At 32.9% G+C, this 24,135-nt stretch overlaps 15 protein-coding genes across 15 annotated transcripts; 9 read left to right on the forward strand and 6 right to left on the reverse strand.

Moving 5' to 3' along the window:
- Nucleotides 1-331: 331 nt before the first annotated feature.
- On the forward strand, nt 332-775 carry NAEGRDRAFT_63815 (uncharacterized protein; the record flags this gene model as incomplete). The annotated part of the gene is made up of 1 exon (XM_002680643.1): nt 332-775. The coding sequence occupies one exon, from the start codon at nt 332-334 to the stop codon at nt 773-775; it is 444 nt and encodes a 147-aa protein (XP_002680689.1).
- A 67-nt stretch (nt 776-842) lies between these two features.
- NAEGRDRAFT_46679 (uncharacterized protein) lies at nt 843-2,819 on the reverse strand (the record flags this gene model as incomplete). The annotated part of the gene is made up of 1 exon (XM_002680810.1): nt 843-2,819. The coding sequence occupies one exon, from the start codon at nt 2,817-2,819 to the stop codon at nt 843-845; it is 1,977 nt and encodes a 658-aa protein (XP_002680856.1).
- A 409-nt stretch (nt 2,820-3,228) lies between these two features.
- NAEGRDRAFT_63817 (uncharacterized protein) lies at nt 3,229-4,084 on the forward strand (the record flags this gene model as incomplete). Its single annotated transcript, XM_002680644.1, has 2 exons — nt 3,229-3,397; nt 3,516-4,084. 2 exons carry the CDS (start codon nt 3,229-3,231, stop codon nt 4,082-4,084), a joined length of 738 nt encoding a protein of 245 aa, XP_002680690.1.
- A 137-nt stretch (nt 4,085-4,221) lies between these two features.
- Nucleotides 4,222-5,238, forward strand: NAEGRDRAFT_63818 (uncharacterized protein; the record flags this gene model as incomplete). Its single annotated transcript, XM_002680645.1, has 1 exon — nt 4,222-5,238. The coding sequence occupies one exon, from the start codon at nt 4,222-4,224 to the stop codon at nt 5,236-5,238; it is 1,017 nt and encodes a 338-aa protein (XP_002680691.1).
- Nucleotides 5,239-5,287: 49 nt separating this feature from the next.
- On the reverse strand, nt 5,288-5,926 carry NAEGRDRAFT_63819 (uncharacterized protein; the record flags this gene model as incomplete). The annotated part of the gene is made up of 1 exon (XM_002680811.1): nt 5,288-5,926. The coding sequence occupies one exon, from the start codon at nt 5,924-5,926 to the stop codon at nt 5,288-5,290; it is 639 nt and encodes a 212-aa protein (XP_002680857.1).
- Nucleotides 5,927-6,582: 656 nt separating this feature from the next.
- Nucleotides 6,583-7,489, forward strand: NAEGRDRAFT_78569 (kelch repeat domain-containing protein; the record flags this gene model as incomplete). The annotated part of the gene is made up of 3 exons (XM_002680646.1): nt 6,583-6,799; nt 6,846-7,292; nt 7,341-7,489. Coding segments are annotated over exons 1-3 (729 nt in total), but the record flags the coding sequence as incomplete, so codon positions are not given.
- Nucleotides 7,490-7,585: 96 nt separating this feature from the next.
- On the forward strand, nt 7,586-10,049 carry NAEGRDRAFT_78570 (NPK1-related protein kinase; the record flags this gene model as incomplete). Its single annotated transcript, XM_002680647.1, has 1 exon — nt 7,586-10,049. The coding sequence occupies one exon, from the start codon at nt 7,586-7,588 to the stop codon at nt 10,016-10,018; it is 2,433 nt and encodes an 810-aa protein (XP_002680693.1). The 3' UTR covers nt 10,019-10,049.
- Nucleotides 10,050-10,432: 383 nt separating this feature from the next.
- Nucleotides 10,433-10,882, forward strand: NAEGRDRAFT_63822 (uncharacterized protein; the record flags this gene model as incomplete). Its single annotated transcript, XM_002680648.1, has 1 exon — nt 10,433-10,882. The coding sequence occupies one exon, from the start codon at nt 10,433-10,435 to the stop codon at nt 10,880-10,882; it is 450 nt and encodes a 149-aa protein (XP_002680694.1).
- Nucleotides 10,883-11,250: 368 nt separating this feature from the next.
- NAEGRDRAFT_46681 (uncharacterized protein) lies at nt 11,251-15,069 on the reverse strand (the record flags this gene model as incomplete). The annotated part of the gene is made up of 1 exon (XM_002680812.1): nt 11,251-15,069. One exon carries the CDS (start codon nt 15,067-15,069, stop codon nt 11,251-11,253), a length of 3,819 nt encoding a protein of 1,272 aa, XP_002680858.1.
- A 627-nt stretch (nt 15,070-15,696) lies between these two features.
- Nucleotides 15,697-15,990, reverse strand: NAEGRDRAFT_4414 (uncharacterized protein; the record flags this gene model as incomplete). The annotated part of the gene is made up of 1 exon (XM_002680813.1): nt 15,697-15,990. A coding segment is annotated over one exon (294 nt), but the record flags the coding sequence as incomplete, so codon positions are not given.
- A 572-nt stretch (nt 15,991-16,562) lies between these two features.
- On the reverse strand, nt 16,563-17,549 carry NAEGRDRAFT_46683 (uncharacterized protein; the record flags this gene model as incomplete). Its single annotated transcript, XM_002680814.1, has 1 exon — nt 16,563-17,549. One exon carries the CDS (start codon nt 17,547-17,549, stop codon nt 16,563-16,565), a length of 987 nt encoding a protein of 328 aa, XP_002680860.1.
- Nucleotides 17,550-17,866: 317 nt separating this feature from the next.
- Nucleotides 17,867-20,104, forward strand: NAEGRDRAFT_57131 (tripeptidyl peptidase; the record flags this gene model as incomplete). Its single annotated transcript, XM_002680649.1, has 8 exons — nt 17,867-18,967; nt 19,017-19,124; nt 19,179-19,237; nt 19,281-19,366; nt 19,442-19,460; nt 19,511-19,629; nt 19,680-19,686; nt 19,730-20,104. 8 exons carry the CDS (start codon nt 17,867-17,869, stop codon nt 20,040-20,042), a joined length of 1,812 nt encoding a protein of 603 aa, XP_002680695.1. The 3' UTR covers nt 20,043-20,104.
- A 555-nt stretch (nt 20,105-20,659) lies between these two features.
- On the forward strand, nt 20,660-21,097 carry NAEGRDRAFT_31097 (uncharacterized protein; the record flags this gene model as incomplete). The annotated part of the gene is made up of 1 exon (XM_002680650.1): nt 20,660-21,097. A coding segment is annotated over one exon (438 nt), but the record flags the coding sequence as incomplete, so codon positions are not given.
- A 446-nt stretch (nt 21,098-21,543) lies between these two features.
- NAEGRDRAFT_3035 (uncharacterized protein) lies at nt 21,544-22,326 on the forward strand (the record flags this gene model as incomplete). The annotated part of the gene is made up of 1 exon (XM_002680651.1): nt 21,544-22,326. A coding segment is annotated over one exon (783 nt), but the record flags the coding sequence as incomplete, so codon positions are not given.
- Nucleotides 22,327-22,347: 21 nt separating this feature from the next.
- Nucleotides 22,348-24,129, reverse strand: NAEGRDRAFT_57132 (uncharacterized protein). Its single transcript, XM_002680815.1, has one exon. The coding sequence runs from the start codon at nt 23,909-23,911 to the stop codon at nt 22,370-22,372; it is 1,542 nt and encodes a 513-aa protein (XP_002680861.1). The 5' UTR covers nt 23,912-24,129; the 3' UTR covers nt 22,348-22,369.
- Nucleotides 24,130-24,135: the final 6 nt, after the last annotated feature.

Here is a 24,135-nt window from a genome sequence, read left to right on the forward strand (position 1 = left end):
TTACAATAAATAGGTGAAGTATTCAAAGTCAATTTAATTAATATCTGAAAAGTACTTGTTTAGTTCAGATTGGTTCTCCAGTAGTGAATTAGTTCTGAAAAAGATTCACACACAAAAAGGTTCTTATTGACTTGGTCTTTCCCATTGAATGTTATTTTCATGCATGTGTTTTAACAATGCAAGGAGAAAAGAAATTACATTTTTCAATTCAGAAACAAATTGAGAAACAACTTGATTGTGATGAACAAGTGAAGAAAGTACTGATTGAATCACTCATTACAATGATTCAAAGAGATTCAACAAAGAGACTGAATTCACTTACAAATTAATTATGGAAAATTTAATCAAATTTTTGAAAGGTGAAATTGCTGATTGTTCTCAAGGAATTTCCTCTTACATGCCCAAATTCGATCGCCTTACAGAAAACAAAGGAAATATCTCTGCACTTACCACTCACAAATACGAATTGACCAAGAAAAACAAGTTACTAATGGAAGAAATTGAACAGTTACGATCCCAAGAAGGTACTTTGGATGTTTCTGTATTGGTTAATGATCTTGAGACTAGACAAGCATCTCTTAATGAAGAAATAGAACAAGTCAACCTTTCAAAACAAATGATTCTGGAGGAACAGTTAGAAATTAACGGGCAGAGCAATGCATTGACCATGTTAAACCTTGCTCAACAAGAAGAAATTGAAGAATTGAAGAAGGAATTAGCAAAACTAATTTTTCAATGTTTGAGTATTGACATTCTTGTAGTTTACCTTCTCTAGTTTTCATAAAAGCGCCATTATTTCCTATTAATATTCTCCAAAATGTTAAAATTTTCTTATTGCTAATTTACTGAGCTGGAGTGGTTTGAGTCTGTTGCTGATTTCTGGCAAGTTGATAAGCTGCTCTATGAGCTTGAATCTTTTTTCTAATCAAAAATTCATTATAAACAAAGCATACAACTAGAATGATAAGAACAAGATAGAATACTGGCTTATCAAACATGTCATCCCAAATAGTGTCTTCATCTCTAGAATTCTTTGAGTGATAATCAGAATTGAAATAGCTTCCATAGGTAGATCCCTTTCTATCAGAGTCGAGAGAAGTTACATCATAAACAGAAATGGAGCCATCATCCAACATTACTGCCAAGTTATTATCTGAAATAAAGGTAAGTGATTGAATTGGAGCAGAGTAGTACTTTAAATGACTTCCTTCTCTTTCTATTCTCAAGTTTAACATGGACTTGAGAGCGAGTCCTTTTCCTTCAATCTTGAACACAAATCCTACAATTTGATGAACAACCACAATGTAAGAACCATCATGATTAATGGCTATAAAATCAGGATGGTTATATCTTTCCAATCGTTTCTTAAGAGACTCGAAAACTGCCAAAGTTAATTGATCTTGAGAATAGTATCTCTCCTGTAATGATCTGACATCGTACAAGCCAAATCCTGTACCAACAAAACTGTAATAGGTTGTCTTGTCAACACTGAGGTTCTCTCCAGAAGGTCTGTAAATGTACATGCAACCACCGTGAGCTGGGAAAACAGTTGTCCTGCCATCTCCACTTTGATAGGAAATCTCCTTTCCTCTATAGTAAACATCATATAAACGATGAGCACTTCTTGAAAGAATTCCTGTAAGAGCTCCTGGAAGATTATTGTCAATTCTGCTCTTTTCCCACGTGCCATTAATAAGCTTGTATGTGTTGGATTCTACTAATGGACCATGTTTGAAATCATTATCATACATGGAGTGGAATTGTTGATTTCTTACATCTATAACATCAGCATTCTCCTTTAAACTCAAAACTGAGAATTGATTGTCTGGAAGCTTAACCTCATGAAGAGCTAAAACATTGTGAAGATCTTTCATTCTTGGAATTCTTGGATTTGTCTTGTCCATTTTGAGAAGAGGTGGTCCATTCTGTAATAATGTTCCATTTGCACAAATGATTCGATATTCATAAAAATCATTAACGAACGAAGCCATTACACAATCCTCATCCAATGAAGTATCAGAAATACTAGTAACTTCCGGTCCATATTCATACAAATTAAAAATTCTATTCCTTTCCTTCTGTGGACATATTTTCCTTGCCTCCACATAGGTTTTCACTCTATCACTTTCATGAATATCAACACGTTCTGTCACCATAAATATGCAATCTCTATTTCTATAGTGTGCAGAACCCTTCTTTGTAAAATAAACTTTAGAATTTTCAATTAGTTGATCATCAGCAAGTTCCCATCTCAGAATATTAGCTTCCTCCAATTTCATCAACATTTCCGTATCAACTCTCGATAATTCATTCTTCAAATTAAAAAGCTGTAATCTAATAATAGATCCCACAAATTCAAATGTTGAATTCAAAGCTGTATCCTCATGAATAACCAACTTGGAAATATCAGCAGCTGCTTTTCCAATATTATTAATATTATTATTATTATTAATATTACTATTTAATTCCTTCTCTTGATGAGATGATGGTGATAACAATAAATAGGTTGAAAAGTAATTACTCTGTCTAGAATCCATCGCTGAAGGTGAAACCTTATATTTGTATAATTGACGAGTATTGGGAATGGAAAATACTTTTCGTGGCAAATTTAATATTCTCGAATCGAATTGATTCTCAGAGTAGGCTGATAAATCTCTCCTATAATGATCACTGCCAGCACTGTTGTATGATGATGATGATGAATCATTGGGTCCTCCCGAATAGAAATCCAAAATTTGATTAAAGAATTGAAAAAAGATAAATAATCCAATGAAAAAGATGGTTACCCTCGGGCTTCCTCCAATGAATATAACGGGCATTTTGTTTTTTTCTATTATTATTATTAAAATTATTAAAATTATGTAATATTTGTATTGATGATGTTATTGTTGTTGGACGGAGGAGAAAAAATCAAGTCCGATAGACACGTTTTTTTTGTAAAGTTTTTGCATTAGTTATTGCGCTTGGAAGAGTTTCTAATATCAAAATATTGAAAAGATCTTTTATTCGACATGAATATTGAAAATAGTATGAAATGGAATTTCTTATTAAGCTTCAATTTCCAAGCATGTGAAAGATTAGTTTGAAAAATTACCATTTGTTCAACTTGCATTACATTAATAACTATAAAAAGGTCATTCTCGTATATCTCCAAACTTTTGTAATAATATTAAATCAATGAAACAAAACAGCTGTTAATATTGTTTTGATTTTTTAAATTACAAAAAAATGGTCAAACGTAAATTATTGCTCATTTCCAATTCGACAAATTTCGGAGGAGAATATTTGGAACATTGTGCTAGTCAGTGCAGAGATTTCTTATCGGGATGTAAAACTGTTTGTTTTGTTCCGTATGCCTTGACTGATACTGAAGGCTATTTTAATAAGGTGGAAAATGGTATGAATTTAATATGAATTTTAGGAATTTAATTATTATTAATATTTGGAAAATATTTGGAAAATATTCGGAATGGAATATTAATTGTTATTATTATTATTTTAAATATTTGATGTAGCCTTTAAAAAGTATAATATTTGTGAACAAGTTACAAATGTTGCTCAAAAGGGTGGAAATCCAAAGGAAATTATTCAATCGGCTGATGCTGTTTTTGTTGGAGGTGGAAATACATTTAGATTGTTGAAGAAACTTTATGATAATGATTTAATTTCATTGATTAGAAAGAGAGTTTTTGAGGAAAATATGAGATACATGTCTGCTTCAGCTGGCACAAATGTTTCCTGCCCAACTATAAGAACTACAAATGATATGCCAATCCTCTTCCCTCCATCTTTCAATGCTCTTCAACTTGTTCCATTCCAAATTAATCCTCACTTTATTGACAAGCACACTTTGGAATCATTAAAACATAATGGAGAAACTCGTGAACAAAGAATTCAAGAGTTCCACGAAGAATTGGAAAATCAACATGTTCCAGTAATTGGCCTCAGAGAAGGAGCCATGTTATTGGTCGAAGATGATACCATGACTTTGTGTGGAGCTAACGGGGCCAAAATATTTGCAAATTCACAAGAAATTGAAAAGGTAACAGGAGATGATTTATCATCCTATTTGAAATCCAATTAAAAGAATTTCAAATACTAGTAATTTCAATAATTTCAATTGAGTTTACAATTTGATCTTAACATTCAATGCCAGAACTAAAATAGAAGTCGTACCTATTAAACGCTTTATCTCTCTGCTTTTAAAGATCACAAGAAAAAATGCACGCACTCAGTCTAATAACAATTCTTGATCATTTGATTTGTTATTCAGATGATGAATCAATATATAAATTATCACAATGTTCAAAAGATTGTCATGAATCAATTCATCAAATTAAAAGACGTCAATTATTTAAATTAATCAAGGATGGAAATATTCTTCATAATCAACACTTGAGATCAATTGAAAATATTGAATCAGTACATAATGAAGAAACGTTAAAATTGTTAGAAATGATTAAAAGGAAAGAAGACGAATTGAAAATTATTTTGCCTTCCTATTTGAAGGAATTTATTTTAATTTGTGGAGATTTAGATTGTAGATTTACTCCACATTTAAATGGATATTATTCCTCACATCCTTGTTACAGTTTTATTCCCTTCCAAGAATGGGAATTTTTAAAAACTCATTTTCTGAAAATTCCATCAAGAACAGAAATTGAAAAGAAATTTAAAGCTCACCAAAGAGATTCTTTAGTTATTGTTGGATATGATCCAATTACTCATTGTTGTTTATTATTAGAATCTAATAGTGGTTTATTGTACGAATTTGGAAGGAACGAATTAACTAAATTTGGAAGTTTATTTGAATGGTATACAAAATTAAATAGTAACAAAACATTTAAACATTCTATAAATAATAATCATCATTTGAATCAATTACAACATCCTGTTACAACAGTGGAATCAGCAATTAAATTATTAAAATTCAAATCAGGAGATTACTCACAAATTTATAAATATTTACCAATTGATTTTAAAAAGAATGAACAACTAATTATGGAAGTAATGAAATCTGGATATGTAGAAAAATATATTCCTTTCAAATATAAAGATAATGCAGATTTCATGTTACAATACATTAAACAAAATTTAGATGCTTTCCAAATTTGTTCAGCCAGATTAAGATATGATATTGACTTTGTAAAGAGAGTTTTTGAAATTAATCCAAAAATTATTTATCAAAATAATTCAAGAGAATGGAATTTCAAAGTTAAACCTTTTATTGATGTATAAATAAACAACATTTTAAAAAAGTTGAAAATTCAAGTTTAATTACAAAAGTTTATTTGCAAATCAATTGAAGAATCTTTTCCCTTAGATCTCTAACTTCCTCCTCGGAATATCTCTGATAGAGACCATCCACATTCGGTGGACTACTCTCCCTACAATAGAATTCTCCTGGATAACTCTCTGGCACAACATCTGGATATTGTTGCAGGAAGAGAACTGTTGGCTCCTTTTCACTCACTTGGATGGTATGAATTTCATTCGGTGAAAGATCATAACTCTCGCCCACCTCACAATGATCAATATGATTCAAATGAAGCAAGACCTTATTCAATCTCTCAAATTGATGTGTATGATGAAAATAAGCATACTTCCAATAGAGATCTGAATGATCTTCCTGAGCTTGTCTCTCCTCAAATACCAAATTCTTTAAACTTCCATTCAATACAGTTGTTTTAAAGTGATACCTGTGATTGTGTGGATTGGCAACATATCCCTTTCCATGCTCAACAGGATCCAACAAGTAGACCTTCGTAGTAATATTACAACTTCTCTCCAAACATAAATAATTGACTCCCCTCACATGATAATCTTTAAATGAGTGTTCACACAACTTTTTCAATGGTAATTGCCTCAGCGACCTCTCCACATACAAACCATCCATCTGAAATACTCGATTTATCAATGTTGACATTTTTTTGTTATTGCTTTCATCAATCTCTAATTTGAATTCAAGCATCAAGGAACTTTGAAATTCGAACACGTCTTCTGATTGAAAATCAAAGATGATCAATAAATTCTTGCACATATTAATGTTTTCCTCATCATCGTGGTCTCTTCGGTTTTTGTTCCGTAACCACCAGCCAGCAGCCACTTAGAAAGCCTTCATCATCACTTCTGCCAACTATTCAATGGATTGTTTTTTTGCGGCAAAGTGCAAAATGCAAAGACGTGTTCTTAACGTTGATGAAAAAGTAGGTGCAAAAAAAATTCTCTCTTCTACACCTACCTCATAGTTTTTCAAACTTTTTTGACAAGTTCTTGTTGTTGTTTTGTGGTTTTCCTCTAAATTCCTACTACTATTACTACTCCTTTTTTAAATTATTATCAACTATAAACCTTCCGCTCTTCATCAATATATTGACGCGAAAGGACCTACAAACTCTATCTATTTTTTAATTCTTTCAAATACAACAATTTTGTTACGTGTGCTCGTAAACTCGATACAAATTCATAATCACTAATTAGAGCCGAGTTTAGATCATTATTTACCTATAATTTCTCTCAGACTCTACTGTAGATGCCTTAACTTATTTAATATGACAATCAATTATAATTCAAACCACCATCACAAAACAACAACACCATCATCACATCTTTCTTCATCTTAAAACACCTTTTGAACAAATTTACAATAACAATAATAATTTCAATATGGCACCAAAACATAAACCAAAGAATAATAACAAACCTAAAAACACACCGAGTAATAACACCAAGAGGCAGGATCACTCTGATCCTTCTCAGACAGGTGTTAACAAAACCAGTAATAATAACGCAATGTCAGGTATGTAATATTATACTTTTCACTGTTGATTAACCATTCTGTTTAGAACCTAATGTACAGGGAAGATCTTTTAATTCTAATAATCAAGCCAATAGTAATAATGGTAATAACAATATTAGGAGAAATACAAGCACTTCTTCTATCACAAGTACTGACAGCAATTCGAGTAATGATGGATCTAATTCTCCACTTCCTAGAAGGAACAATACAAATTCTTTGAAGAAGAATAATCTATCAAACAACAACAACATATCACCAACTTCTCCTAGTACTCATCAAATTAAGAGAAAACAACACGTTCCACCTCCTTTGAATACTAATTTAACACCAAAACCTAGTGAGAGGATTGAACTTGTATGGAACTGTTTAAAATCACCACTTAAACCACCAGTAAGAGGGTTTCACTCTTGTACACTAGTGGGCGATAAACTTTATATTATTGGAGGTGATAATAGAGTGGAACACTTTAAGGATGTTTGCATTTATGATTTGAGTAAGTTTGTTCTTTTTGAAAAACAAATTGATTAACAAATTTTGATAGAAACCAATTATTGGATTAAACTATCAGAAAATTCAAATCTTCCAATGCCTAGAACAGGCCACTCAGCAGTACTGTATCAAGATAAATTGTATTTATTTGGTGGAAAAAACGAAAACTATTACACCTCTGATCTATTTATTTACGATCTGAGGGAAAAACTATGGGACAAAGACGTACAACCCCACAATAAGAAAGTAAGTCTGACACCAAGAGCAGCACATAGCTGCTGTTGTGTAGACGATAAAATGTATATATTCGGAGGTATCACATCATATCAAGCTAATGACGGCAGAAAAGCAAGTGAATATATTGATGTATTATCTATGTATGATATTAGTCAAAGAAGGTGGAAAAAACCAAAAAATAAGGGTGCAGCACCTTCTGCACGTGCCGGTCATTCTTGTTGTGTTATCAACAGAGACATTTACATTTTTGGAGGAAGACAAGGAACAATTCTTTTCAATGATTTGTACAAGTATAATGTAGATTCTGAAAAATGGTCTAAAATACAAACTAAAGGTGAGGCTCCTCAACCAAGTGCTGGACATACAATGAGTGCTTACATGGATAAGATTGTAATTCTAGGAGGTTCTGATTGGAAGAAATATCCAACAGAAATTTATGTATTCCACATTCCAAGTAAGGTTTGGGTAAAATGCGCCTCACTCGGAATTACCACTGGTAGATTTTGGCATACAGCCACTGTCTATGAGGACAATCTTTATGTTTACGGAGGTGGTACAGTTGAACTCATTGACGATATTTATTCAATCAACTTGAGATCATTGAATGCCATTTCTGAAGCTACTGCACTGACACCTCAAAGTTCAGCGTCTCCTGTTCCACTACCAGAAATGCCACTTCAAACATTCGCATCAGCGCTCAAATTTAAAACTATTTATAAGGCTGAGATGAGAGTGTTTGCAAAAGTTCCAAGAGATGTCACCTACTTGGAATTAAAAGAAACCATCAGCAAATCATATGGTTTCCCAGTTGTACTCAAGTATGTAGAGCTGGATGACGAAAAAGACGAAATAACCATTGGATCAGACCGAGAATTAAGAGATTTTATCGAATGCTTTGAAGAAATGGGTAAGGGTCTGAGATTAGAGCTTAGCGAGGAAAGAGTTGAATCTGATAGTGATTCAGAAATTGATCAAGAAGAGGAAATTCAAGCAACCACTAACGGCACAGGCATAATGTGGAGAAAAGGAGGCCTTTTGGGAAAGGGTGCTTATGGAGAAGTTTACAAAGGGCTTAATGTCAATACAGGTCAGTGGATGGCCGTAAAAATTATTGATCTCTCTGCAACTTCGGAAAAGGAGAAGAGTTTAGTGGAAAAGCAAATACTTAACGAAGTCAATCTCATGAGCGATTTACGTCATGATAATATTGTTCGGTATCTGGGAGCCGAATTCAACAGGAAAAGGACCAGACTATTCATTTATATTGAATTGGTTGACGGTGGAAGTCTTTCTGAAATCCTCAAAAATGTTGGTAAGCTAGATGAAAGTGTAGTAAGACAATATACCAGACAAATATTGTTTGGCTTAAAATACTTACACGATAAGAATATTATCCACAGAGACATCAAGGGTGGTAATATTTTAATAGAAACAAAGAGTGGTACTATCAAATTGGCTGATTTTGGTCACAGTAAGAAAATTACAGAAAATGTACAAGCTTCTCTTCGTATTTGTGGTACTCCAATGTGGATGGCTCCAGAAATCATCAAAGAATCCAAGTATAGCAAAGCTTCAGACATTTGGAGTGTTGCTTGTACAGTAATCGAAATGCTAACAGCTGATGTTCCATTCCCAGATCTTGTTTCACTTGAAAATACTGGTGTCATGTATAGAATTGCCACAGGTGCTGTTCCAAAAATACCAGAAAATTTGAGTGAAGAAGGTAAGGTTTTCCTTGCCAAGTGTTTCAATCAAAGTCCAGGTTCCAGACCAACTGTTGATGATTTATTGAAGGAACCTTTCCTCACAACATTGAGGTACGTTGGTGTCTCTTATCCAAATGATGAAACATCCTCAGAGGAGGAAGAAGAAGAGGACGATGAATCTTTCCCATCCCTTGATGATTCTGATTATGACGAAGATACTAATTCTTTCGATAAGGGGAAACGTCCATTGTCAACAGGAAGCGAAGAGTCTGATGGAATGGAAAATCCAAATCCAAACAATAAGGGAAAAGGTCCACTCGTTGAAGAGGAAGAAGATGAGGATGAAGATTTTACCGATGAGGACGAAGACGAAGATGAAGAAGATTTTTCTGATGACGAAAGTGAATCTTCTTCCTACAGTGAAGATAAATCTTCTCAAAGTATCACTCAACAATTGAGAAACATTCAAGCCAACAATCCAATTTTATCTATGGGATTAAGAGGAAATTTACCAACTCAAGCACAAGTGGCCCAAGCAGCTCAATTAAGGAGAGCACCTCCACCCCTTGTTTCAACCCCTTCGACTGGCACTTTAAGAGGTGTTTTGAGAAACGACATTAATCAAATGAATCCATACATTGCACAAACAGTAACACAAGTAGCTTCTACTCCAAGTTCTACTCTGAATATTGGTTCCTCAGCTTCACACAGCAAAAGTGTTACTAAAAGTGCTTGTGATAACGACGTAATGTCCTTCTTACAAACCAAACAACACAACAATCAATAAAATGTGCCATCAAATGTCATCGCTCTCTTTTAAAAAAAAATGTTACAACTCATTCTCATTACCACCAACACTGGTGTTCCTAAATTCAAAAAATCACTAATAACTGATCTTGACCGAGATATTTTCCTCAGACTTTCCAATCTAATAGTAACACTCTATGTAAAATCTAAACGAGAAGTTGATCATAAATTATCATATTTTGAATTAAATAATCGAGGAGTGACAATAGAAGAAAATACACAAACAAAATTATTATGTATTCTAATGCACGATATTTCCGATGTATGTTATTTCTCTAAATTTACTAATTAAAATTATATTTGAAAATTTCCATTTTTATTGGAAACTCCTTGTATCACCAATATTGACATGAAAAATTAACAACATCATTCTCATCTTTATTGTCATCTTTATATGCAGGGCCATGAATTTGCCAAGTTAGTAGCTGAGGAATTACTCGATCGTTTCATTTCCACATTCAAAACACCATCTCTCGTTTCTAAAAAAACTCTCTATTCGAATTCATTCAAAAACAATACCATCACAACACCATCAGGATTGCCTGGTGGTGGTAGTGGTTCTTCTGGAAATCAAGTGGCCGATAAGAAATCCTCACCACAACCACAAAATCCACCCAATTTATTTGGTGGTGTGAATTCCATTGATTTGAATGATTTGGAAACAAGTGTTGATACCTCACATCGATTTGATCAAATGATGAATGTTGAACAATTGTCGGTCGATGATTTGGAACAGGATGAGTTTGATTTTAATAATGTGAATGTGGATGAAAAGATTTTTGAGGCCAAGTTGGCTGAAATTTACTTGGAATTGGTTTATCCAATTATTGAACATTGTAAGTGAGAGTTGAGTTTTAATTTACAAAATATTTGAAAATGTTGAAATAGTGGATAGCGTGAGAGGAATTTTAAATTCATGGGTTATTGAGAGTGGCGATGAGGGAATTTTAACCACAACTAAACCTCAATTGGAAGCAGATTTAAAGTTTCTTGTGAATAATTGCGACAGATTACTGAATGGTGAAATGCAAAATTTATCAATTAAGGGAAATGGAAAAAATCTTCATATTGTAATTGTTGAACACAAGTGTCATTTAGTTGTCTTGTTGGAATCTAATGTACAACCTGAAATTACAAGTTTTGCCATTGAGAAGGCAGTCTTTTTATTGAGGAAAGTTTATGCACTCAGGAAGAATATTAAAATTCAATAAATTATTTCTTTCTTCTCTCAAAGAGATATGATTTCAGTAATGTTTGTTTCTCTTGCTTTTCTTCTTGTGACATGGTTTTCAAGGAAAGTTGTGCGTATATGCCAATGTAAGCAATCTCTGGTGATGGATGAGATGAGAGTTGGAATAGCAACTTTTTCACATCTTCAGGTACTGTTACTGTTCCGTCCTTTTCCAATGCAACTCTCTCTAAATAATTAAACACACTCTCTGGAAATTCGATTGTTTGTTTTAAAGATGTCAATTTCTTGTTAAGATCAAACCATTTCTTTGCAATTGTTGTTAATCTTTTTGTAGACGTATGGTCTCTCTTGTCCGAATGTACTTTATCCAAGTTGTAAAGCAGTTCATAGATTGAAATATCCCTTAATGCTAAATCAAAATTAATACTGATTCTATTATCTGAATTGCTGCATCGAACACTGCTTGAAAGGGATTTGGGGTGTTTAATGGAATCAATATACTTGACAGTGTAAAATGATGTGTAAATGGTATCGATCTTTTTCCCGCGTTCCTCACCCTCAAAACAAGAAGGAAATCTGAGCTTGGCCAAAGAGATAGCATAAACCCCTGTAAGTATACAATTCTTAAATAAATCACTACCATGTAATGAATATTGTATCTTTTCTTGATTGATTTCAGTTAATCTTAATGAGTGTAAGATTTCAATTAAATATCCAGAGTATGTTTCAATGTTCTTCTTTGTACTGAGTCGAGTCAAAGTGGTGGGTTCAGTTAATCCAGGTCTTGTTTTCTCGTAATAGAAATATAAATCAGAAATAATAAATCTCGATAATTTCAATAGGATAAGGCTCACTGAATCATATGAACTAAAAGGAATAATCCGGCTGTTAGAATTCAAGATTGACCTGACTGTTTCAATAATTTCTAATGTTTCGAATTCTTTAGAAATATAATAATCTGCGTAATCAACTGCATCTTGATTTTCTACTTTCCATGTAAGCTTTTTACAACCATACAAATAGTTATCAACGGGTTGACAATTTGAAAATTTCCTGATATAATCCAATTCGGTGAGTATTTCAGATTCCAGAGATGTGCTATCAGTTTGTGTTTCTATATATCCTCTAAATTGTCTTTCTTGTTTTTGATTATTGGTACCAATATTCAAACCAAGTTTCTCAAGTATGTGTAATTCTCTTGAATATTTAAACTTGTTGAATATTGAGAGAAGGTCAAAATACATGTCAATATTTAGTTTTCTATAAATCAATAAATGGTCTGCAAATTTTCTGTGGTTACTATTGAATAAAATTGATAGTCTAATAGTCCACGAATGGATGTTTGATAGTTCTTCTTCATCAAGACCTTCTTCTTGTTCATCTATTTGTATCAAAGAATCCCACAATTCATAAATATAATGAATGGAATTTTCATTGTGAGGATTATTGAAATACTTTTCAGTTTGGAAATAGAAGAGCTGAGTGAGATGATTGAATTTCTTCCATTTTGAAAGTAATTTAACTATTTCATCAAAATGAATAGTCTTATCATTGTAAACACATTCAACCAAAAGATTTGAAAATTCTTTCTCTTGTTTTTCGTCCATATTATTTGTGTGAGCGTATGTTATTATATAAATATCAGAGGTTTCATCAATTTGAGCATTATTAATAAGGTCAAATGCCTTTTCATACTCTGATTTTCTAATGTAATAGGATGCCAAATATTTCTTCCCATCATTGGAACCTAATTCGTTGGCTCTTGTCAAATGACTTTCGCACAAGTTTTCATTATTGGTTTCACTCGATTTGTTATTCACACAATTCTTAAAAAAGTAAATTCCTAATTTTGTGTTAGCTTTTGTGAAGATATCCATCTCCAAAATAGATAATGTTTTGGAGGTTTTGGGAATGTCTTGTATTATTTGGAAAATACCAAAACCAAGAATGGAATCACTTAAATACGAAATCGAATCTAATTGATTGTCTTCTCTTTCCATTAATTGCGTGATTAACAGCCGTAAACATTTGGCTGACAAATCACACATGAAAGGATGATAAATGTCATGTAGGTCCATAACCAAAGATGAGTAACACTCATTCTTTGGACCACAAGAAAAAGGTTGCAACTTTACAATGGTCTCAATAAGTGTCTTGTAAAAATTGAAGGAGTGATCATTTTCATTGTGTGATTTCTTCTCAATGTAAGTTGTTACAATGTCACGGCATAATTGGATCACATTAATGGATTTTCTTGCACAAGAGTTTTCTTTGCATTCCAAAAAAACAGAAGCAAGAGTTTGTAATAACTTGAGCACATACTTGTCATTGGTCATGTTGGGCGCATTAAAGAATAAATCTCTTGCATTCATGGTCAATAAACTTGCTTCTTTCACTTGACATTCACAACAACTAAAATCTTTTACAAATTGTAAAAAATTATCAAACTCTTCATCAGCAAGGCTTGTTTTGACTTTTTTGTTTGGATGGAGAAATTCTTGATCCTCCTTTTCTTCATCATCTTGATGCTTTCTTTTCAACAAGTTGTTACTTTCCAAATTATCCATTCTTTCTGCAATCACATCCTGTTTCTGTCTAATTTCTGTTAATACATTCATAATATTCTGAAACATTTCGCTATGTGTATACATATTTGATGAGGTTGAAAGCATATCAATGAGGCTATCTGAACTTTCTGAATCAAATAATAAGCTGTGTTCTTGGCTATCGTCTTCTAATGGTGGAATAATAGTGTCCTTCCATAGAGGCGTTGGATTGTCCACTGGTTTTCCCCATTCAAATTGAGTGAGAATTCCATTCATATCATTGGATTTATGTATGAAAATTACAAAACTGTTGCCATTGACACAGTTATCTGCTTTTTCAGTGATTGTTTCATAGGGACAAAAAGGTTCTTTGCTTAATTCACCATCTTCTTTTCTTATAATTTTGTATTCATAACTTCCAGAAGAGGACTCCAATAGATGTTTAAAGAAAAATTCTTCATCGTCCACATGAGAATAATCATAATAATCAAAAACTCCTTGATTCAATACCTCACCGAGAATATAAATTCTGTCATTTTGCAATTCCATACCATTTTTACAAAAAACAGTATGGAAACAACGAACAGAAGAGTCCTCAGCTTGATCTGCCAATTTAAATTCAACTTCTCTTTTGTACCATCTATAACTAAAATATCTCAATTTTCCTGGCTCAATTTCTACTAGGTTTATGTCCCTCTTAGGACCATTGATTCTCTCTTTTGAGCTTGCACCACCAGAAGTTCTTCTTGTAGTCTTGTTCTTATTATTCTTGTGACAGGGTAACATTGATTTGTCAATATTTAGTTGGATAGAGCCTTCAAGATTAATTTCCTTTCTTGATTTGTTATCATCCTCAACAAAATATTGAGATTCTGATTTAACATGGAGTTCATCTTCACTCTTTCTCGAATAACTGGAGATTATTAGATTCAAAGTCTTATTTTTGGATGGTATTTCGCTAATGTTAAATTCAATTCCCTCCTTCTTCTTTTTACTATTCTTTTCAATAAAATTGTAGACAGTAATACATTCATGATCCTGATTGATGCCTTCATATGCAATTTCCAAATAATCATGTTTAACATTTGAAATGACAAGTTTCGGTTCACTGTGTTTTGCAATTTCCTCAACTTTTATCTGATATGAATTACTAGCCGAATCAGCAGGCAAAATATAGGCCCACTCTGATCTTATATCAAACAATCTACAGGAAATACTTTCATAATTTTGAGTAAATCCCTCTTCTGTTGGCTCCCCGAGTACAATGTCTTTGGGTGTTTCTTTTCTTGCCATTTTTTTCTCTGATGAGAATTAATTATCGGATTTCACGTTGTTTGTAATATTTGACGCATCCATCATTATCGAATCGAGAAATCACAAAAATATGTTTTTAATTTTGTATGAGCCAAGAAAATTTGTTTCATAAAACTATTAATCTTGTTGTTGTCGGTGTTCAACAACAGCATTAGGTTCCGATATTATTGAAAAGTAAATATTATTTGAGTCAAAAGAGTTGGTCACCCAACTTCGCGCTATTTTTTTTAATTGAAACAGGTAGCAGAATTTTAATTGTGGCGGGAAGTTGAATTCCACAAGTTTTCTAAAAGAAAGTAATTCAGAAAGGTACACATTCAGAATTGATTCAAATGATTGAATCCCAACAAGATGATGAATAGATTAACGACTAAATTACATGCAAATACATTTCTTTTTCTTTAACATCATTACATCTTGTGAAATTACTTTTTTCAATAGTTCAACATCCTTCCAAGTTCCATATCTATATCTTTTAACACAATCTTCAAATAATTCATTCACGTTCTTCTCTACATTTGTATTTTTAACAAAACATGTTTCGAAAATTCCAACATTATTCAATTTGAATTCCTTAATCATTTCTTGAATTTTTTCTCTCCAAAACTCAATTTGAGATTTAGAATCATCTCTATCAACCTTATTAATTGCAAATAGAATTGGAATATCAATTCGTTTTTCTTTCACTTCCAATAAAACAATAAGCTGTCGTCGTGTCTCAATGAATGAGTTTAGATCATTTTCTGACACTACAATGACAAATGTTTCAACCTTTTCAATGTAGATTGGTCTCAATACCTCATATTCAGAATTTCCTTTCATCTCCAAAATATCAATATACACCATCTCATCGTCTACACAAATTATCTTGTGCATGCTGTCTTCAATTACTTGGTCATGCCATCCCGATTGTAATTCCATTTCCAATTCTTTAGCGAAATATTGATTGACCAGTGTGGATTTACCACACCCTGATGGTCCAAGCATTAATACTTCAACCTTTCCCATTCTATTTGTTTCTCCATTAGAATGATTCATTTTCCTTTTACACATTCTTGTTAATATCACTTTTCTTTTTAAAGTTTTTGATACAATTAATTGTCTTTCCAATTCTTCCTCATGAAATAATTCCAAATTCACAACATCTCTTTTCAATACATTTGACCAAAATAAATTAAAAACACTTTCCATGGCTTCAGATAATTCACGATTGAGAGATTGAAATTTTGCAATACATTCTATTTGCTCCTTTTTTGAATAGAGTCCTTGTTTCCTATATTCAAAATCAATTGCAAATTTTAAAATGTGATGAAGAACATCATAGGAAAGTAATCCAGGTAATGTCATTTTTTTTATGAATTTATTTCTAATTTTACAACAAAGTTCGTTACAATGTGAACTTGGACAAATAATCTGTTTTGAATGAAGAGAATTATATTAGGTTATTAATTAATAATTCCATTCATATTTGTTTAAAATATCTTGACATTGGAAAAAGAAAATGCTTCAGTGAAATTGTGTGCCTTTCTTGCAGCGAGTGCAATACCATCATATGGCAATGAAGACTTGATTTGAATGGATGTTATGGTGTTAGGTTTTGTTGGTTGAGCTTCTAGAAAATCCAGTTTAGGCATCAATAAGAATTCCTCTTTAGGTTCAGTATATATCTTTGTTAACAATTGTCCAACAGAGGATCCAAGCTTATCACCATTAATTGGGTTAGCACTTCTCACTACTCCTTTTGGTTGGATAACACCATATACATAAATATGAATATCTTCATTTCCAGTAATTTCCTGAACCTGAACTGAGCATTCAATCTTTGAAAATTCAATTGGATGCTTGAAATATATAATAATAGGCTCCAAATTCTCTATACTGTATTGGAAATTATTAGAAATTGATTGTTGTGCGAATCTTGTAACTTGGTATCCGAATCCGGTTGTGTTAACACTTGATTGATTAAGATTAGGATATTTCTTATTAGTTCTTTTCAATGATACCAATTCTCTTTGTCTATTTGTAAGTTGGTCCCAATTAGAGACATACTTTTCAGACAACTTGTTTAAATCTCTATCTGTGTACCATAGTCTCTCCTTCAGCTCTGTAATTTCCTTCATCATAATTTCAAACATGGTGTTTAACTTATCACTATTGTCTTTCTCTTCTTTAACAAGATTAAATACCATATATTGATCATCAGAACCAGATTCACCAACCTTTATGGTGATCGATTCTCCAACTGCTGTGGAACATGTGATTTTATTCATCATCAAACATGTCTTGTAATATTTGAAATGAATCAATGTTGAATTTTCCTCTCTAAATAAATATTGATGATAATTGAAGGTACATGACATGGTAATCGCTTGTTCACTCTCCAAGAAGGAAAGAAGCAATTCAATTCTTTTACCAAATCTATCATCACACTCAAAATTAAAGCTTTGTTGATTTACCATTGTTTTTTTGGTTTGTTTGTTGACCTTTCCAATTGTTTCTTCAATAGCTATTTATGTTGAAATGATGTTGGTGAGCCAAAAATAATATTTCTTTCGAAATACCTTCCAAGATGAAGCATAACGTCTTAATACCAACGTTTCGAAGAGCATAATTTACAACTTTTCATATAAGGTTATTGAGCTTTATAGGATTACGTCTATTCGAGTGCAAATAATTATCGAAGAATTTTTCCAAAGTTTGAATTTTCCTCTCTTCCACCTGACATCTTTATTCCGTAATTAAAAGGAGTTTCAGGAGTTTTCAAACCAAAAAAAAAATGGCAAATTCAAAGACCCACTCACCAGCCACCCTTGTGGTCTTGGTGATGAGTTGTTTCATGTTAATGACAATCGGAATGGTCCACTCTCTCAAACTCACTTCCTCTCTCGCCGATGATTTATTATCATCATCAAATTATATCGGGATGGAAAATAATCAAGAACATACCTCATTGAAGGTGATGAAGGCTCATTATGAGATGAAAGGCTGGAAGAGAATTCATCATCAAGATGATTTGATGAGATTATCTGGTAGTGAAAAGAAATCTATTGAAGAAAAGATTGAAAATCAAATGATTCATGTTACTTTTGCATTGAAGAATCAAAATGTTGAATTGTTGAGAAAGAAGGCAATTGCTGTCAGTACTCCAGGACATCCAGATCATGAAAATTATTTGACTATGGAACAAGTTGCTCAATATACAAAGCCATCTGCTGAAGATAGACAAAATGTCTTGCATTATATTAGTACTATTCCAGGAAGCATTGTTTTGAAGGTTTCAAAGCATGAAAACTTTATTGAATGTTTAATGCCAGTTTCCTCCATTAACAAGTATTTCAAGGCTGATATGAAGCCATATATGCATCAAGAAAGTAAGACTGTCTTGTTGAGATCTTTGGAACAAGGTTATTCATTGCCAAAGGAAATTGCTGATTCAGTTACTTTGATTTCTGGCATTGTTCGTCTTCCAAGCATGGAAAATAGAGTCAAGATGACCAAGACAGCATCTGCTCAAGATGATGGATTGATTACTCCACAAGTTATTTGGAAGAGATATAACATTACTGTTCCAACATTTGTTAGTTCAAACAGTTCTCAGTCTGTTGCTTCATTCTTGCAACAATATTATAGTGAAAGTGATTTGGCCTTGTTCCAATCTACTTATAACTTGGTTAGACAATCACCAATTGTTTATGGACCAAATGATGAATCCAATCCTGGTGTTGAAGCTTCTTTGGATATTCAATATCTTATGGGTGTTGGTTACAAGATTAGAACTACCTTTGTCTCAACTCCTGGTGTCAGTAATGTTACTGGACAAGAAAGATTCTTGTACTGGGTTACTCAACAACAACAAATGGGTGATGCTTCTCCTTGGGTAAGTTCTTTTTAATTCACAATTTTTCATCTTAATACCTCATTTACAGGTTCATAGTGTTAGTTATGGAGACGATGAATCTACTGTTACCAGAGCATTGGCTGATCAATTAGATATTGAATTTATGAAATTTGCTGCCACTGGACGTACAGTTATGGTATGTTGACAATTTCTTATTTACCGATAATATTAACCAATCAATTCATAACAGATAGCATCAGGTGATAACGGAGCTCAATGTAATAATCAAGGAACCAAATTCTCTCCAACGTAAGTTTTTTACAAATTTTCCATGGTTTTACAATTTAAATAGTTGGCCAAATACATCTCCTTGGGTTACCTCTGTTGGTGCTACAAGACCATCAAGTGATTATTGGGAAAAGTCAGTTGACTGGAGTGGTAAGTTAACAATTTAATGACATGCTCATTCTTATAATATTCTTCATACTATCCCTTTTTAATTTAACAAATTAGGTGGTGGTTTTTCTTCTCTGTAAGTAATATATTGATTTAAATAATATAATATAACATATTTTAAAATAGTTACTCTCGTCCACAATATCAAAATGATGCTGTCGCCAAGTACTTGAAGACTAATAACATTCCTCCAGCCTCATTCTTCAATCCATCCGGTAGAGCTTATCCTGATGTCAGTGCTCTCGGTAAGTAGCTCAATATATTTCCATCTCATTTCTTACATGTTATTTTTTAGGTGTTGAGTAAGTATATTCCAAAACAATTTATTTCTCATTTTCAAAATAGTTATCAAGTTTTCGTTGGTGGTTCCATTCAAAATGTTGCAGGTACTTCAGCAGCTTGTCCTTGTTTCGCTGGTGTTGTCAGTTTGCTTAATGATGCTCGTTTCAAAGCTGGTAAGAAACCACTCGGATTCCTTAATATCTTCCTCTACACTCAAATTCCACAAAATCCAAAGGCCTTCTTTGATATCACTCAAGGTTATAATAGTGCTAGTCCTTGTCCTTATGGTTTCCCAGCTACTAGTGGATATGATGCCATTTCAGGTTGGGGTGTTCCTAATTTCCCAGTTTTGAGAGATCTTGCCTTGAAGAAATAATTTGACAGATCTATGAATGTTTAAGTTTCCAATAAACTATTGGAAAATGTTTTACTGTAAAATTTAGCATTTAAAGATTAAATCTCTCTTTAATCCAAGTACTCTCTAAAAAAGGAACCAGAATTATGAAAGAAACTGAAAGTGATGGGAAGAAACTAAAGACGAAACCAAACTAAAAAAAATGTTCTCCTCCAACAAGGCTCTCGAAGGTGAAATCAGTGATTCACCCCGTAGACATTCTCTCAATATTACGAGTTCTCTGACGGTCAACCCTCCAAAGGCAGCACAATCACTCAATTCAGAGCAAATGAAAGAGATGAAAAAAGAGAAACGAATTCCTTCGATTCTTCCGAGTAAATTGATGAAATTCAAGACGAAATCATCCGATACATCATGTAGGTTCACTATTTACCTCCCTTTCGAATAGTTCGAAAAATTTCGAATATATTTTATTTCGAATAACAGTTGATAAACAAGAATTGAAACAATTATTGGAACAATTTACCGCAATCGATGCCAATCAAAAAAAGAATGGACAAATCAGTTTACATGAATTTCTCGTTTGTCTCGGAAGATTAAACGGAAATGAAGATTGCATACTTGACAATTGTCAGGCAGATGTCGTTCTAGGAAAGATTTTATTCAGAGCTTTCGATAAAGATAACAGTGGTTCAATTGATTATCGTGAATTCTTAGCAACAATGGCAATTCTTTCAAAAGGAACAATTGAACAAAAATTGGAATTTGCATTTTCAATGATTGATTTGGATAATGATAAGAAATTGAGTAGAGAGGAATTGCAGAAAGTTATCGTAGCTCTCTATAAGGTTTTACAATCTTTGGGGTTGAATAGTATGCCAGATCCAATTGTTTATGCCAACAAATTGTTTGATGATATGGATGAGGATAAATGTGGATATTTGACTTTGGAGGCGTATAAGAAGGGGGCTACGAGGAATTCTAATGTTTTTCTTGGAATGGGATTGTTGGAAAATTCGGATAATGAAACTATAGGTAGGTTTGAGATTCAAATTTTTGAAATCAATGTGAAATAGAATTTGATGAAAATGGAATCAAGTTACTGAATGAAACTGATTTGAAAAATAGAAGTAGCAATGATCCTTCCAAGGCACCTGGTAAAATTATTGGATTTGGAAGTAAAAAGTGGAATTTATGTTTAAATATGATGATTGGCATTCGTCTCTCCTCTGATTGCATTGGTTCAATTGATCAGAGAGATGTTAGAATGGAAGATTTCAGTGTGAGACTCATGTTTAATTTACCAAAAGATTCCAATAGAAATATGACTAATCCAGAGCTATCTGAAATTGATGAGGAGGAAGATGTTGGAGCTACATTTATTGATTATGCACCTTTCGTATTCAAACACATTAGAAAAATGACTGGAATCAGTGAGGATAGTTACATGATGAGTTTGGGACCTGAACAATTATTGGGAGGTCTCTTATTGGGAAGTTTGTCAACTCTTTCGTGTTCCATATCAGATGGTAAATCAGGTTCATTCTTCTTTTATAGTAGTGATCGTAAATTTATGGTCAAGACAATTTCAAAGTCTGAAGTGGCATGTTTGAAAAGAATCTTACCATTCTATTACAATCACATGATTTCGAATCCAGATTCTTTAATTGTCAGAATTTTGGGTTTCCATGAAATGGTAATTGACAATGAAAAGTTTAACTTTATTGTAATGGGAAGTATTTTCCCACAATCAAGATCGATTGACGAACTCTATGATTTGAAAGGATCAACTCATGGAAGAAAGAATCCAAATGGATTTTGTAAGAAGGATCTCGACTTGATTGAGAAGGAAAGAAAATTCAAAATTGGAAATGAAAACAAACTATTGTACATGAAAATCATTGAGAAGGATGTTGAATTTCTCTCAAAATGTAATTTATTGGACTATTCACTATTGGTTGGAGTTTGCAATGCTTCGAGAAATATCAAACAAGATCAAGAAGTTGGAATTAATGTAAACTTGGTCGAAAGTTCTCCAAGAAAGAATAGTGGAAGTCTTGCTGGTTCCAGATTTTCCAGAAGAAACAAGTGTGTCTGTGGAATTCCAAGTATTGATATTGCAAGAGAATTGCAAGACGATGGAGAAGTGTACTATATTGGAATAATCGATATCTTGACAGAATATAATAGAAAGAAGGAAGCTGAACACACTTTGAAGAGTATCACAAACAAATCGGATACTATTAGTGCCATTCCTGCAAAGCCGTATTCTGAAAGATTTTTCAAATTCATGCATCAATGTTTCGAATAATAAATGATATGAAAATTTTGTACAAAATTTGGTGATTTTAATCTTGATTAATTCTAGTTCTGTGTGGTATTGTAATTCTGTAACCTTTTTGTAACTCCCCTATTTCTTTACCTGTTCCTCCAGTTACCATTGCATCATCGTCAAAGAAGAAAAAGCTAGTCTTGGAAAGTGCCTTGTACTTTTGGTTTTCAGGTTCCTTAATCGATTTGGCATCAAATACCATATCATAAATGTGTAAAAAGTCATAATCCTCCCTTCCTGTATCACTAACCCAAAAGTTTTCAATCTCTGTCGATCTTTCCAAGCTGTACTTTTTAGCAAATCCTCCAATAATTGATAAATGTGAAATAGTAATACCAAAAATATCTAATTGAGCTCTAGATTTAAATTCAATAGCTTCGTTATTTACAATAAACTCAACCTCTTCCTTGGAAACTTGAAGTGAGGTAGCAACTTCTTCAATCCAGTTTGGATTATTCACAAACACATCAGCTGTTTCCTTAATAATTGACTTGACTGCCTTGGAATAAAAGTATTTCAGTCTATATTGGCCTCGCTTCAACTCTTCAAAATATCCATACTTATTAGAAATGACACTATCTAAATTCAATCTCGACAATACAGCCGAAACAAAATGTTGACTATTACAATTGGATTCGTCATAGTAATGTTTGCCGTTATATTTACAGCAAACTCTAGCAATATTAATAAGAGCCATTGAGACTTTCTTAGTTCCTTCAATCTTGGAGATGGGAACCAATTTTAATTTTCTTCTATTTGTATGTGTTCTGATATTACTGACAACATGCCTAGATGAAGACCAAAAGAGGACGGCAGTACCCACTTGAAGAGCTAGAGGTAAAATGCCTTCTCTTTCCTCTCCCATGGTATTGAAATCTTCCAAAAAGATGAGTCCAATATTTAAACTGCTCATAGCAGCGGATTCTTTTGTAAGCTCATTCATTGATAGGAATACATCCAATACGAATCTGTCTGGAAGAATCAAGTTTTGTATTTCTGCATTCGTCAAGTGTTCATTTCCTGTAAAATTACGTTTAGTTTGTTTAAACAGGGTAACATTCTCACGTTCCTCACTCGTAAGCACATCATCATCCCAGACACTTTCCAGAACTTCTATCGATTTCTCCAAGTTGATTCCATGAATGGCATATGATTGTTGAGTTGGTGATAAATCCTTTCCAGCATTACGCAAGTTAGAAAATGACGATGATGGATAGAGTAAATGATGGTTTTGACTGGTCATGTTAGGTAGAGAATTTACAGCAACAATTGGTTGTGCACTTGTTTCAATATTTGGTGGCAAATCCAAGTTTCGTTGAATTACATCAGGTGATGAGATGGATGCTTTTGTACTACTCGCAGTAATGGAACTATTGATGAAATTTTGTGTGGTTGATGTAGATCCTCCCTTCTTACATTTCTCAATGTATTTTAATAAATCATCCATGGTTGGCTCGTCGAAATGTTCCAAACCTTCCTGACGAGCCTCCATTCTATTCGAAACCATCTCAGACCTACTCACTGCAGATTCCGAATAACAAGGAAAAGGCTGACCCATTTTCTCTTTCAAAGCCTAGTTGACTCAATATGTACACTATAGAAGCAACACGAGCCTCTACTTTAATATTATTATTATATAAATTGATTTACTACTAGTAAGTAATTTTGGTAATCTCCTCTCAGAACAAAAACAGGCTAATTTTTCTCTCCTCCTTCGTTTCTGCTCTTTTCTCGCTTGTTGCTTGTTGTATTTTTGTTGTTTTTTTTTTGGTTTTTTCTCCC

The sequence above is a fragment of the Naegleria gruberi genome (genome assembly GCF_000004985.1).
Source record: "Naegleria gruberi genomic scaffold NAEGRscaffold_8, whole genome shotgun sequence".
In the NCBI taxonomy this organism is placed as follows: Eukaryota; Heterolobosea; class Eutetramitea; order Acrasida; family Naegleriidae; genus Naegleria; species Naegleria gruberi.